This window comes from Lonchura striata, chromosome 25 (assembly GCF_050655825.1).
Source record: "Lonchura striata isolate lonStrDom1 chromosome 25, ASM5065582v1, whole genome shotgun sequence".
Lineage (NCBI taxonomy): Eukaryota > Metazoa > Chordata > Aves > Passeriformes > Estrildidae > Lonchura > Lonchura striata.
Window position 1 is genome coordinate 5,157,601 of NC_140727.1, and position 14,951 is coordinate 5,172,551.

A 14,951-nucleotide genomic window follows, 5' to 3' on the forward strand; every position below is an offset into this window, starting at 1 on the left:
GAATCCGGGAATCTCCGCGGGCCGTGCCCGGCGCGGCCGCCGCTGATCCGGGCTCCGCTCCGGGCGGGGTCGGGGGTCAGCGCGCTCCGCCCGCCCGCGAGCCCGGATTTTCTTCCCCATTCCCGGATTTTCCCCCTCATTCCCGGATTTTTCCCCCCTTCCCATCGTTATCCCCCCCCCCATTCCCGGTTTTTTCCGCCCCCCGTTCCCGTTTTTCCCCCCCCGTTCCCGGGTTTCCCCATGGGGAGCCGCTCGCTCTGAGCCCCGCGATGCTCCGCGCCCCGGGGTGGTCGCTCCTCCTTCCTCCTCCTCCTCCTCCTCCTCCTCCTCCTCGCCGCTCCGGCCGCTGATTCCCGCTCCGAGCCGAGCCGAGCCGAGCCGAGCCGAGCCGAGCCGAGCCGAGCCGAGCCGAGCAGCAGCCGGGATGGGGCGGGAGCGGCGGGGCCGAGCGCGGCTGCCCCCGCTGCTCCTGGCGCTGCTGGGGCTCGGCCCAGGTGAGTGCGGGGAGCCCCGATCCCGGGAAACCTCTGGAATTCCTCCCGCCGCCCCTCCCGACGCGGATTTTGGGGGGGTTTCATTGGATTTGGGGGGCGCTGCGATTTTTTTTTCCTCCCCTCGCCCGGGGTTGCGAAGCGGCTCCTTACGTAAAGCCCGGGAGCGAGGGATCCCCTCCCGGAATTCCCAAGCATTCCTGAATTCCCGCAAATCCCCTCCGGCGGGATTCCTGCGGGCAAAGCGTCCCGCCGGCCGGGCAGGTTAATTAAGGGTTCATTAGCCTCGGCGATTAATCGGCCTCGCGGGGCCGGGCGCCGATGCTGCCGCCAGGTGATGCCCCCAAATCAGGCCGGGAGAGGTGGGAAAAGCGCGAATTCCCGGGATTTGGAGCGCCGGGATCGCAGCCCGGAGCGTGGGAAGCGAGGAAAAGCAGAACCCGGCCGGGGGGGACGAGGCGCGGGGCTGAGAGCGAGGCTGGAGTTGGGAATTTGGGAATGCGGGGCGCTCTGGGAGGCAGCGGGAGCAGGGATGGATCCCGCTGCTCCTCCTCCCTCCTCCCCGTGCTCCCAAAAACCATCAAAATCTGGGATAAACAGCCTGAGCGGGGAGGCGCTTGCAGCGGGAGGGGCCCGGACCCCCCCGGCCGCTTTTCCCGGCCTGGGAAAAGGGAAAATCCCGGGAAAGGCTCCGGGAGCGCCGGAGACGATCCCCGAGGGGGAGCGAGGGCGCCGATTTTGGAATTGCGGGGGGATTTGGGGATTTTGGGAAGCCCCTCCCCAGCCCCTCCCCGCTCTCAGCATCCCCCCCCGGGGTCGGGGGGTGCTTCACCCCCAAAAAACTTCACCGAGCGCCGAAAAATCCCCTCAGATCTAAGGTGGAAAAGCGGGAATCAAACCCTGGAAAAGCAGGAGTGAAAGCCGGGAAAAGCAGGGATAAAAGCTGGATGAGCAGGGATCGATCCCGGGGTGAGCAGGGATCGATCCCGGGATGAGCAGGACTCAAATCCCGGAGAAGTGGGAATGAAAGCCGGGAAAAACGGGAATCAAAGCCAGGATGAGCGGGAATGAAACCTGGGAAAAGCGGGAATGAAACCTGGGAAAAAGCAGGAATCAAACCAGGGAAAAGCGGGAATGAAACCTGGGAAAAGTGGTAATGAAACCCGGGATGAGCAGGAATCCAATCCTGGAAAAGCAGGAATCAAACCAGGGAAAAGTGGGAATGAAACCTGGGATAAGCAGGAATCAAACCAGGGAAAAGTGGGAATGAAACCTGGGATAAGCAGGAATCCAATCCTGGAAAAGCAGGAATCAAATCAGGGAAAAGTGGGAATGAAACCTGGGAAAAGCAGGAATCAAACCAGGGAAAAGTGGGAATGAAACCTGGGATAAGCAGGAATCCAATCCTGGAAAAGCAGGGATCAAACTCAGGAAAAGCAAACCTCAAGCCAGGGAAAAGCGGGAATGAAACCTGGGAAAAGCGGGAATGAAACTCAGGAAAAGCAGGAATTAAACCTGGGAAAAGCAGGAATCAAACCTGGGAAAACCGGGAATGGAGCCCGGGAAAAGCGGGAATTAAACCCGAGAAAAGCGGGAATGGAGCCCGGGCCAAGCGGGGCTCGCAGCGAGCGCCGCCCGGGTGGAACCGGGACAGGACCGGGACAGGACCGGGACAGGACCGGGACAGGACCGGGACAGGATCGGGACAGGATCGGGACAGGACCGGGACAGGACCGGGACAGGACCGGGACAGGACCGGGACAGGATCGGGACAGGATCGGGACAGGACCGGGACAGGACCGGGACAGGACCGGGACAGGACCGGGACAGGATCGGGACAGGATCGGGACAGGACCGGGACAGGACCGGGACAGGATCGGGACAGGACCGGGAGGGGACACCGGGAATGTCCCCACGGCGGGAGGGACCCGGGAGGGACCCGCCCCGTCCCCGCTGGTCCCGAAATCCCGAAAAATTCCCGAAATCCCGAAACTCCTGAAATCCCCAAACCCCGAAAAATTCCCGAAATCCCGAAATTACTCCAGAAACCCCAAAACTGAAATCCCGAACTCCCGAAATTCCCAAAATCCCGACAAATTCCCGAATTCCCAAATCCCCGCAGATTCCCGAATTCCCAAATCCCGGCAGATTCCCGAATTCCCAAAATCCCCACAGATTCCCGAATTCCCAAATCCCGACAGATTCTCGAACTCCCCAAATCCCGGCAGATTTCCAAATCCCGGCAGATTCCCGAATTCCCAAATCCCGACAAATTCCCGAACTCCCCAAATCCCGGCAGATTCCCGAATTCCCAAATCCCGGCAGATTCTCGAATTCCCAAAATCCCGGCAGATTCCCGAATTCCCAAATCCCGGCAGATTCCCGAATTCCCAAATCCCGGCAGATTCCCGAATTCCCAAAATCCCGGCAGATTCCCGAAATCCCGAAATTACTCCAGAAACCCCAAAACTGAAATCCCGAACTCCCGAAATTCCCAAAATCCCGACAAATTCCCGAATTCCCAAAGTCCCGAAAAACCCGAACTCCCAAAAATCCCGGCAGATTCCCGAATTCCCAAATCCCGGCAGATTCCCGAATTCCCAAAATCCCGGCAGATTCCCGAATTCCCAAATCCCGGCGCGGGGGTGGCGCAGGTGGCAGCTGGGGGGGGAGGCGGCGCCGAGCGGAATTTTCCCAAGGAAATGCAAAAAAAAAGGGAAAAAATTCCCAACTGGAATCTCAGAACCTTCCCCTGGGGCTGCGATCAGGCCCCATCCCGGGGGGAATCGCCGATCCCAAAATTTTGGGGTTTTGTCCCTGCCTGGAGCTGCCCAGCGGCTCCGGGGAGCAGGAATTGGGCAGAAACTGCCCAAAATGCCAATTTTGCAGAAATTCCGCCCCCAAACCCCAATTTTGCAGTAATTCTACCCAAAAAACCCCATTTTTGCAGAAATTCCGCCCCCAAACCCCAATTTTGCAGTAATTCTACCCAAAAAACCCCATTTTTGCAGAAATTCCGCCCCAAAACCCCAATTTTTCAGAAATTCTACCCCCAAAAAACCCCCAATTTTGCAGAAATTCTACCCCAAAACCCCAATTTTTCAGAAATTCTACCCCAAAACCCCAATTTTTCAGAAATTCCGCCCCAAAACCCCAATTTTTCAGAAATTCTACCCAAAACCCCAATTTTGCAGTAATTCTACCCAAAACCCCAAATTTTTCAGAAATTCCGCCCCAAACCCCCAAATTTTTCAGAAATTCTACCCCAAAACCCCAATTTTGCAGCAATTCTGCCACCAAACCAGATTTTGCAGCAATTCTGCTCCAAAAAAAACCCCCCAATTTTTCAGCAATTTTACCCCAAATCCCCAATTTTGCAGCAATTCTACCCAAAAAACCCCAATTTTTGGCAGAAATTCTGCCCCAAACCCCAATTTTGCAGTAATTCTACCCCAAAACCCCAATTTTTCAGAAATTCCGCCCCAAACCCCCAAATTTTTCAGAAATTCTACCCCAAAACCCCAATTTTGCAGCAATTCTACCACCAAACCAGATTTTGCAGCAATTCTCCTCCAAAAAAAAACCCCCAATTTTTCAGCAATTTTACCCAAAAACCCCAATTTTGCAGCAATTCTGCTCCAAAAAAACCCCCAATTTTTCAGCAATTTTACCAAAAATCCCCAATTTTGCAGCAATCCTACCCAAAAAAGGAAAACCCCCTCTCGCTTTCCGCAGGGCTGCTGCAGGAGGCGCCTTTTGGGGCAGAAAAGGAGGTTTTGGAAATTCTGGCTGGGAATTCCACCCAGTCCCTGCTGGAGCGTTGTTCTGGTGAGAGCCCCGAGCTCCGCTGGGGCCGCAGCTGAACCTGTAGCTTTTAGGTTTTGACCTTTTTGGACGATTTTTCCCCCAAAAAAATCTCCGTTTCCCCCTCTCTTTTTCGGAGGAAATCCCTTTCCTGCAGTAAATTCACCTTTTTAGCTGATTTCCCCCCAAGATTTCCATCCTTTTCCTCGCTTTTTTGGGGTTCACCTCAGAGCCAAACCCGTAGTTTTTAGTTTTTGACCTTTTTGGCTGATTTTTTCCCCCAAACCTCTGCTTTCCCCTCTCATTTTTGGAGGCTCAGAGACCCCACATTTGTTAATTCACCTTTTTTGCTGATTTCCCCACAAAATTTCTGCTTTTCCCTCTTTTGCCGACAACACCTGCTCGCCAGATGCTCCAATCCCGCAGTGATTTCCCTTTTCAGCCGCTTTTTCCCCCAAAATTCCCGTCCTTCCTTCTCGTTTTTGGTGGGAATTCCTCTCCTGGCACGGATTCACCTTTTTGGCTGCTTTTTCCCCCAAAATTTCTGCTTTTCCCTCTGTTTTAAGGACACAAACGGCTCCGAGCCCGGCCAAGGCCGCTGCCAGGACGCTGCTCCTCCTCTTCCTCCCCAAATGTCCCCAGATGTCCCCAAATGACCCAAAAATGACCCAAATGGCCCCAAATGTCCTAAAAACGTCCCTAAAATGTGCAAAGTGTCCCAAAAACGGTCCCAAAACATCCCCAAGCATCCTCAGAACGCTCTCCAAATGTCTGAAAAAGGTCCCCAAGTGTCCCCAAAATGTCCCCAAAATGTCCCCAAACATCTCCAAAATGTCCCAAAATGTCCCCAAATTGTCCCAAATTGTCCCCAAATGTCCCAAATTGTCCCAAATGTCCCAACACCCCATTTCTCTGTCCCAGAGCTGCTCTTCGGCCATGCCCGCGCCGCGGCGCCGCGGCCGGTGCACGGCGTGCTGGGCGGCTCGGTGCTGCCGTCACCCCAAAAACCATCCCCAAATGTCCCCAAACATCCCCAAACATCCCGAAAATGTCCCAAATTGTCCCCAAATTGTCCCAACACCCATTTTCTGTCCCAGAGCTGCTCTTCGGCCATGCCCGCGCCGCGGCGCCGCGGCCGGTGCACGGCGTGCTGGGCGGCTCGGTGCTGCTGGCGCCCCAAAAACCATCCCCAAACATCCCCAAACATCCCCAGATTGTCCCCAAATTGTCCCAAATTGTCCCCAAACATCCCCAAATTGTCCCCAAATTGTCCCAACACCCCATTTTCTGTCCCAGAGCTGCTCTTCGGCCATGCCCGCGCCGTTGGGCCGCGGCCGGTGCACGGCGTGCTGGGCGGCTCGGTGCTGCTGGCACCCCAAAAACCATCCCCAAACATCCCCAAACATCCCCAAACATCCCCAAATTGTCCCCAGATTGTCCCTAAATGTCCCAAATTGTCCCCAAATTGTCCCAACACCCATTTCTCTGTCCCAGAGCTGCTCTTCGGCCATGCCCGCGCCGCGGCGCCGCGGCCGGTGCACGGCGTGCTGGGCGGCTCGGTGCTGCTGGCACCGGCGCTGCCGCCCAACCGGACGGTGAAGGAGATCGAGTGGAGCTTCTCGGGCGGCACCGGCGCCACCATCCAGGTGGCCGAGGTGGGCCCGGGCGGCTTCGAGCGGCCGGACCCCCGCGACCGCTTCGGCCGGCGCCTGGAGCCCGTCAACGGCACGGCGCTGCGGCTGCGGCAGCTGCAGCGCGGCGACAGCGGCGTCTTCGGCGCCAGGATCAAGCTGCAGCCGGCCCTGGTGGACGACCAGGCCTTCAACCTCACCGTCCACGGTGCGCCGGGCTCGCGCGGTTAATTAATCCCTTAATTAGTTCGGCGCTCGTTCGGTTCGCTTGGGTTTTTGGGTGGGGAAACTGAGGCACGGGGCAGGATTGGGGTCTTAGGCGGCGCCGGTGGGCGATCAGCCCTGCGGCCTGCGTGTCTGTGGTGGTGGGGCTTGGTTAATTAATGCAGTTCGTTAATTAGCTAATTCATCGTGGAGTTAAAAGGCAGGTTTTGGGTGGGGAAACTGAGGCACGGATCACAGATTCCCTTCACCGGAGACGTTTTGGTCCTGGGGGGATTTGGGGTGGATTTGGGGTGGTTTTGGATGATTTGGGGTGATTCTGGGTGATCTGGGGTGAATTTGGGGTGATTTTGGATGATTTGGGGTGATTCTGGGTGATTTTGGGGTGATTTTGGGGTGATTTTGGATGATTTGGGGTGATTCTGGGTGATTCGGGGTGATTTTGCTGGATTTTGGATGATTTGGGGTGATTCTGAGTGATTTTGGGGTGATTTTGCTGGATTTTGGATGATTTGGGGTGATTCTGGGTGATCTGGGGTGATTTTGCTGGATTTTGGATGATTTGGGGTGATTCTGGGTGATTTTGGGGTGATTTTGCTGGATTTTGGATGATTTGGGGTGATTCTGGGTGATTTGGGGTGATTTTGCTGGATTTTGGGTGATTTTTGCTGATTTTGGGCTGATTCTGGCTGATTTTTGGGCTGCTTCTGGCTGATTCGGGGCTGATTTGGGACTGATTTTTGGGCTGATTTGAGGCTGATTTGGGGCTGATTTTTGGGCTGATTTGGGGCTGATTTGGGGCCGATTTTTGGGCTGATTTGGGGCTGATTTGGGGCTGATTTGGGGCCGATTTTTGGGCTGATTTGGGGCTGATTTGGGGCCGATTTTTGGGCTGCTTCTCGCTGATTTTGGGCTGATTTTTGGGCAGATTTTGGGCTGATTTTAGATGACTTTTTGGTGATTTTTTGGCTGATTTGGGCTGCTTCTGGCTGATTTGGGGCTGATTTTGGGCTGATTTTTGGTCTGATTTGGGGCTGATGTTGGGCAGATTTTGGGCTGATTTTAGCTGATTTTGGGCTGATTTTTGGGCTGATTTGGGGCAGATTTTGGGCTGATTTTAGCTGATTTTTGGGCTGATGTTTGGGCTGATTTGGGGTGATTCTGGCTCATGTTTGGGCTGATTTGGGGTGATTCTGCCTGATTCTCTCTGATTTTAGCTGATTTTTAGCTGATTTGGGGCTGATTTTGGGCTGATTTTGGCTGATTTTAGCTGATTTGGGGCTGATTCCGGGTGATTCCGGGCTGATTTTAGCTGATTTGGGCTGATTTGGGGCTGATTTCAGCTGATTTGGGCTGATTTGGGCTGATTTGGGGCTGATTCCGGGTGATTCTGGGCTGATTTTAGCTGATTTGGGCTGATTTGGGGCTGATTTCGGGTGATTCTGGGCTGATTTGGGGCTGATTCCGGGTGATTCTGGGCTGATTTTGGCTGATTTTAGCTGATTTTGGGGCTGATTTCAGCTGATTCTGGGCTGATTTGGGCTGATTTGGGGCTGATTTTAGCTGATTTGGGCTGATTTGGGGCTGATTCCGGGTGATTCTGGGCTGATTTTAGCTGATTTCAGCTGATTTGGGCTGATTTGGGCTGATTTGGGGCTGATTCCGGGTGATTCTGGGCTGATTTGGGGCTGATTCCGGGTGATTCTGGGCTGATTTGGGGCTGATTCTGGGTGATTCTGGGCTGATTTGGGCTGATTTTAGTGGATTTTGGGCTGATTTTAGCTGATTTTAGCTGATTTTGGGGCTGATTTCAGCTGATTTTAGCTGATTTGGGGCTGATTCCGGGTGATTCTGGGCTGATTTTAGCTGATTTGGGCTGATTTGGGGCTGATTCCGGGTGATTCTGGGCTGATTTGGGCTGATTTTGGCTGATTTGGGGCTGATTCCGGGTGATTCTGGGCTGATTTGGGGCTGATTCTGGGTGATTCTGGGCTGATTTTAGCTGATTTCAGCTGATTTGGGCTGATCTGGGGCTGATTTCAGCTGATTTGGGCTGATTTGGGGCTGATTCCGGGTGATTCTGGGCTGATTTTAGCTGATTTGGGGCTGATTTCAGCTGATTTGGGCTGATTTGGGGCTGATTCTGGGTGATTCTGGGCTGATTTTAGCTGATTTCAGCTGATTTTAGCTGATTTGGGCTGATCTGGGGCTGACTCCGGGTGATTCTCTCTCACTGGGGCCAATCCCGCGGGCCTGGGCGCAGAGGCGGTGCCCAGCCCGCGCACCCGCAGCCAGCTGCTGGCCAGCACCCTGCACTGGTGCAACCTGACGCTGCAGTGCCAGGGCAGCGGGCACGGCGCCGTCAACGTCAGCTGGGCCTGGGCCGAGCCGGGCCCCGCGTGGCACCGGCTGTCCCCCGACGGCACCACGCTGCGCGTGGCGCTGCCGCCCGCCGCCACCAACGCCACCTACGCCTGCACCGTCAGCAACCCCGCCGACAGCAAGGTCGCCCTGTTCCACCTGCACAGCCTCTGCCAGGGCGCCGGTGAGCCGGGCACGGCTGCGGGCACGGGTGACATAGGACACGGGTGACACGGGACACGGCTGGGGACACGGCTGGGGACACGGCTGCGGGCACGGGTGACGGGGGACACGGGTGGGGACACGGGTGATGTGGGACATGGGTGATGTGGGACACGGCTGGGGGCACGGGTGATGGGGGACACGGGTGACATGGGACATGGGTGACACAGGACACGGCTGGGGGCACGGGTGATGGGGGACACGGGTGACATGGGACATGGGTGACACAGGACACGGCTGGGGACACGGGTGACGGGGGACACGGGTGACATGGGACACGGCTGGGGGCACGGCTGGGGGCACGGGTGACGTGGGACACGGGTGATGTGGGACACGGGTGACACAGGACACAGGTGACACAGGACACGGCTGGGGACACGGGTGACGTGGGACACGGGTGATGTGGGACACGGCTGGGGGCACGGGTGACGGGGGACATGGGTGACATGGGACACGGGTGACACAGGACACAGGTGACACAGGACACGGCTGGGGACACGGGTGACGTGGGACATGGGTGACATGGGACACGGCTGGGGGCATGCATGGGGGCATCGGTGACACAGGACACAGCTGGGGACACGGGTGGGGACACGGGTGGGGACACGGCTGGGGACACGGGTGATGTGGGAAATGGGTGACATGGGACACGGATGGGGACACGGATGGGGGCACAGGTGACACAGGACACGGGTGGGGACACGGGTGATGTGGGACATGGGTGACGTGGGACACGGCTGGGGGCACGGCTGCGGGCACGGGTGACACAGGACACGGGTGGGGACACGGGTGACATGGGACACGGGTGACACAGGACACGGCTGGGGACACAGGTGACGTGGGACATGGGTGACATGGGACACGGCTGGGGGCACGGATGGGGGCACGGGTGAGGGCACGGGTGACACAGGACACAGCTGGGGACACAGGTGGGGACACGGCTGGGGACACGGGTGATGTGGGACATGGGTGACGTGGGGACACGGCTGGGGACACGGCTGGGGACACGGCTGGGGACACGGGTGATGTGGGACATGGCTGACGTGGGGACACGGCTGGGGGCACGGGTGACGGGGGACATGGCTGGGGACACAGATGGGGGCACGGGTGACGTGAGACACGGGTGATGTGGGACACGGCTGGGGACACGGCTGGGGACATGCCTGGGGACACGGCTGGGGGCACGGGTGACGTGGGACACGGCTGGGAGCACGAGTGGGGACACGGCTGGGGACGGGTGGGGACACGGCTGGGGACATGCCTGGGGACACGGGTGGGGACACGGGTGACGTGGGGACACGGCTGGGAGCACGGGTGGGGACACGGCTGGGGACACGGGTGACGTGGGACACGGGTGATGTGGGGACACTGCTGAGGGTGGCACAGGTGACACGGGGACATGGCTGAGGTGACACAGCCAGCGGGACAGGGCTGGGTGGCACTGCTGGGGTGGCACAGGTGGGTGGCACGGCCGGGAGTCACGGCTGGGTGGCCCAGGTGGGTGGCACACGTGGGTGTCACAGGTGGGTGGCACAGGTGGGTGGCACAGGTGGGTGGCACGGCCGGGAGTCACGGCTGGGTGGCCCAGGTGGGTGGCACACGTGGGTGTCACAGGTGGGTGTCACAGGTGGATAGCACAGGTGGGTGTCACAGGTGGGTGTAGGTGGGTGTCACAGGTGGGTGTCACAGGTGGGTGTAGGTGGGTGTCACAGGTGGGTGTCACAGGTGGGTGGCACAGGTGGGTGGCACAGGTGGGTGGCACAGGTGGGTGGCACGGCTGGGTGGCACTGCCAGGGGGACAGGGCTGGGTGTCACAGGTGGGTGTCACAGGTGGGTGTCACAGGTGGGTGGCACAGGTGGGTGGCACAGGTGGGTGGCACTGCGGGTGGCACTGCGGGTGGCACTGCGGGTGGCACAGGTGGGTGTCACAGGTGGGTGTCACGGCCGGGTGGCACTGCGGGTGGCACTGCGGGTGTCACGGCCGGGTGGCACTGCGGGTGGCACAGGTGGGTGGCACAGGTGGGTGTCACAGGTGGGTGTCACTGCCGGGTGGCACAGGTGGGTGGCACAGGTGGGTGGCACAGGTGGGTGTCGCGGCCGGGTGGCACTGCGGGTGGCACTGCGGGTGGCACGGCCGCGAGTCAGGCGCGTCCCTGGCGGGCAGGGGGGCACTCGGCTTTCTCCACCTCGGGCTACGTGGTGCTGGCGCTGGTCCTGGTGGCCGTGAGCCTGGGCGGCGCCTTCTGGTGCTGGAGGGTCAACAGCGAGAAGGCGGCACGGGCAGGTGGGCACGGGCACGGGGGTGGGCACGGGCAGGTGGGCACGGGCACGGGGGTGGGCACGGAAATGGGGGGAACCAGGGCAGGGGGACAAGGAAACGGGGGGTGGGCACGGAAACGGGGGGTGGGCACGGAAACGGGGGGTGGGCACGGGCACGGGGGGTGGGCACGGAAATGGGGGGTGGGCACGGAAATGGGGGGTGGGCACGGAAACGGGGGTGGGCACGGAAACGGGGGGTGGGCACGGAAACGGGGGGTGGGCACGGGCACGGGGGTGGGCACGGAAACGGGGGGTGGGCATGGAAACGGGGGGCACCGGGGCAGGGGGTGGGCACCGGGGCAGGGGGGCACCAGCCCCACACCAGTTCCCAGTTCCCAATTCCCAATTCCCAGTTCCAATTCCCAATTCCCCAGTTCAAAGTTCCTGTTCCCATTCCCAGTTCCAGTTCCCAATTCCCAATTCCCAGTTCCCAGTTCCCAATTCCCAATTCCCAGTTCCCAGTTCCCAGTTCCCAATTCCCAGTTCCCAATTCCCAGTTCCCAACTCCAGTTCCCAGTTCCAGTTCCCAGTTCCCAGATCCAGTTCCCAATTCCCAATTCCCAGTTCCCAGATCCAGTTCCCAATTCCCAATTCCCAATTCCCAATTCCCAGTTCCCAATTCCCAGTTCCCAATTCCCACTCTCCAATCCTCGGTTCCCCAATTCCCAATCCCCCCTTTTTCCCCCATTTCCCCTGTTGTTTTCCCCGGATTTTCCCCCATTTCCCCAGGATTTTTTCCCCACTTTCTCCGTTTTTCCCAATTTCCCCGTTTTTCCGCCCGTTTTCCGCAGCCACCACGCCCACGGCGCCGCCCGAGGAGAGCCCCGGGGAGCCCCAATACAGCGACATCGTCTGCAGGAGCCCCCCCGAGGGCAACGACCAGGTGGGGACCCCAAAAACTGCGGGGAGACCCCAAAAACTGCGGGGAGACCCCAAAAACTGCTGAGAGACCCCAAAAACTGCGGGGAGACCCCAAAAACTGCTGAGAGACCCCAAAAACTGCGGGGAAATCCCAAAAACTGCGGGGAGACCCCAAAAACTGCGGGGAGACCCCAAAAACTGCTGAGAGACCCCAAAAACTGCGGGGAGACCCCAAAAACTGCGGGGAGACCCCAAAAACTGCGGGGGGACCCCAAAAACTGCTGAGAGACCCCAAAAACTGCGGGGAGACCCCAAAAACTGCTGAGAGACCCCAAAAACTGCGGGGGGACCCCAAAAACTGCGGGGAGACCCCAAAAACTGCGGGGAGACCCCAAAAACTGCGGCGGGACCCCAAAAACTGCGGGGGGACCCCAAAAACTGCTGAGAGACCCCAAAAACTGCGGGGAAATCCTAAAAACCGCGGGAAATCCTAAAAAAAAGTGGGAGTCCCAAAACCGCCGCGGGAAATCCTAAAAGCCGCGGGAAATCCTAAAAGCCGCGGGAAATCCTAAAAAAAAGAGTGGGAGTCCCAAAACCACCGCGGGAAATCCTAAAAACCGCGGGAAATCCTAAAAACCGCGGGAAATCCTAAAAAAAAGTGGGAGTCCCAAAACCACCGCGGGAAATCCTAAAAACCGCGGGAAATCCTAAAAAAAAGTGGGAGTCCCAAAACCGCCGCGGGAAATCCTAAAAGCCGCGGGAAATCCTAAAAGCCGCGGGAAATCCTAAAAAAAAGAGTGGGAGTCCCAAAACCACCGCGGGAAATCCTAAAAACCGCGGGAAATCCTAAAAACCGCGGGAAATCCTAAAAAAAAGTGGGAATCCCAAAACCACCGCGGGAAATCCTAAAAACCGCGGGAAATCCTAAAAAAAAGAGTGGGAGTCCCAAAACCACCGCGGGAAATCCTAAAAACCGCGGGAAATCCTAAAAACCGCGGGAAATCCTAAAAAAAAGTGGGAGTCCCAAAACCACCGCGGGAAATCCTAAAAACCGCGGGAAATCCTAAAAAAAAGAGTGGGAGTCCCAAAACCACCGCGGGAAATCCTAAAAACCGCGGGAAATCCTAAAAAAAAGTGGGAATCCCAAAACCACCGTGGGAAATCCTAAAAGCCGCGGGAAATCCTAAAAACCGCGGGAAATCCTAAAAAAAAGTGGGAGTCCCAAAACCGCCGCGGGAAATCCTAAAAAATGTGGGAATCCCAAAAACCGAGGCAGGATCCCAAAAAACCAAGGGAGGATCCCCAGAAGAATCACGAGAATCCCAAAAAACCGTGGGGAGATCCCCACAGAACCCGCGGAAATCCCAAAAAACCTCGGAAATCCCAAAAGCTCGGGAATCCCAAAAACCACGGGGGGACCCCAAAAAATGCATGAATCCCAAAAACCGTGGGGGGACCCCAAAAACCCCCGGGAATCCCAAAACCGTGTGAATCCCAAAACCTCGGGAATCCCAAAAACGGGACCCCAAAAACCTCGGGGACCCCAAATTTCGCCCCGCAGGGTCCCAGCCCCCCTGAGGCCCCACAGGAGCCCAGCGCACCCCAAAAAGCCGAGGCCAAGGAACCCCAAAAGGCCGAGCCCAAGGAACCCCAAAAATCCGAGCCCGGTGAACCCCAAAAATCCGAGCCCAGCGCACCCCAAAAATCCGAGCCCGACGAACCCCAAAAATCCGAGCCCGACGAACCCCAAAAATCCGAGGCCAAGGAACCCCAAAAATCCGAGCCCGACGAACCCCAAAAATCCGAGGCCGCGGCCCAGGAGGTGACATAGGACAGGTGAGGGGACCCCAAAAACGGGGCACGGCCGGGACACCCCAAAACCGCCCGGGGGAGGGGGAAAGGGGAGCGGTGTCCCCAAAAAGGGACATTTGGGGACCCCAAAAGAGTGAGGGATAAAGGGTTGGGGTGTCCCCAAAAAGGGGACCCCAAAAGAGCCGGGGTTAAAGGGTTGGGGTGTCCCCAAAAAGGGGACCCCGAAAGAGTGAGGGATAAAGGGTTGGGGTGTCCCCAAAAACGGGACCCCAAAAGAGCCGGGATTAAAGGGTTGGGGTGTCCCCAAAAAGGGGACCCCAAAAGAGCCGGGGGTAAGGGATTGAAGGGGTTTTTTGGGAGGGGTGTCCCCAAAAAGGGACATTTGGGGACCCCAAAAGAGCCGGAGTTAAAGGGTTGGGGTGTCCCCAAAAACGGGACCCCAAAAGAGCCGGGGTTAAAGGGTTGGGGTGTCCCCAAAAACGGGACCCCAAAAGAGCCGGGGGTAAAGGGTTTCTTTTGGGAGGGGTGTCCCCAAAAAGGGACATTTGGGGACCCCAAAAGAGTGAGGAATAAAGGGTTGGGGTGTCCCCAAAAACGGGACCCCAAAAGAGCCGGGGTTAAAGGGTTAAAAGATTCATTTTTTTGGGAGGGGTGTCCCCAAAAAGGGACATTTGGGGACCCCGAAAGAGCCGGGGTTAAAGGGTTGGGGTGTCCCCAAAAACGGGACCCCAAAAGAGCCGGGGGTAAAGGGTTGGGGTGTCCCAAAAAGGGACATTTGGGGACCCCGACCCCCAAATCGGGGCCTGTCCCGCAGGTCCCGCAGCGCCGGGACCCCGCAAGGGCTGGGAAGCGTCGAGTGCCAAACCCCGACCCCAAACTGCGGGACCCCCGACCCAAATCCGCGGGACCCCCGACCCAAAACTGCGGGACCCCCGACCCAAAACCGCGGGACCCCCGACCCAAACTGAGGGACCCCCGACCCAAAACCCGCGGGACCCCCGACCCAAATCCGCGGGACCCCCAACCCAAAACTGCGGGACCCCCGACCCAAAACTGCAGGACCCCCGACCCAAAACTGCGGGACCCCCGACCCAAATCCGCGGGACCTCCAACCCAAAACTGCGGGATCCCAGACCCAAAACCCGCGGGACCCCCGACCCCAAAACCGCGCCCCGACCCCAAACTGCGGGACCCCCGACCCAAAACTGCGGGACCCCCGACCCAAAAC

General features: G+C 58.2%; 1 protein-coding gene across 2 annotated transcripts; it reads left to right on the forward strand.

Annotated features, from left to right (window-relative positions):
• LOC144248395 (SLAM family member 8-like) lies at nucleotides 1-14,951 on the forward strand. 2 transcript variants are annotated; one of them, XM_085560889.1, is made up of 7 exons: nucleotides 1-494; nucleotides 5,217-6,134; nucleotides 8,412-8,693; nucleotides 10,896-11,015; nucleotides 11,842-11,933; nucleotides 13,473-13,747; nucleotides 14,538-14,951. In XM_085560889.1, exons 1-6 carry the CDS (start codon nucleotides 425-427, stop codon nucleotides 13,740-13,742), a joined length of 1,752 nt encoding a protein of 583 aa, XP_085417015.1. In that variant the 5' UTR covers nucleotides 1-424; the 3' UTR covers nucleotides 13,743-13,747; nucleotides 14,538-14,951. The 2 variants fall into 2 exon arrangements, with proteins under 2 accessions (XP_085417015.1, XP_085417016.1); XM_085560890.1 differs by having other exon boundaries at nucleotides 13-494; nucleotides 5,790-6,134.

Coding starts and splice junctions, on each gene's coding strand:
- LOC144248395 (XM_085560889.1), top strand. CDS start 425: ATGGGGCGGGAGCGGCGGGGCCGAGCGCGGCTGCCCCCGCTGCTCCTG. Junction 495..5,216: donor GCTGCTGGGGCTCGGCCCAG/GTGAGTGCGGGG, acceptor TCTCTGTCCCAG/AGCTGCTCTTCGGCCATGCC. Junction 6,135..8,411: donor CTTCAACCTCACCGTCCACG/GTGCGCCGGGCT, acceptor GCCTGGGCGCAG/AGGCGGTGCCCAGCCCGCGC.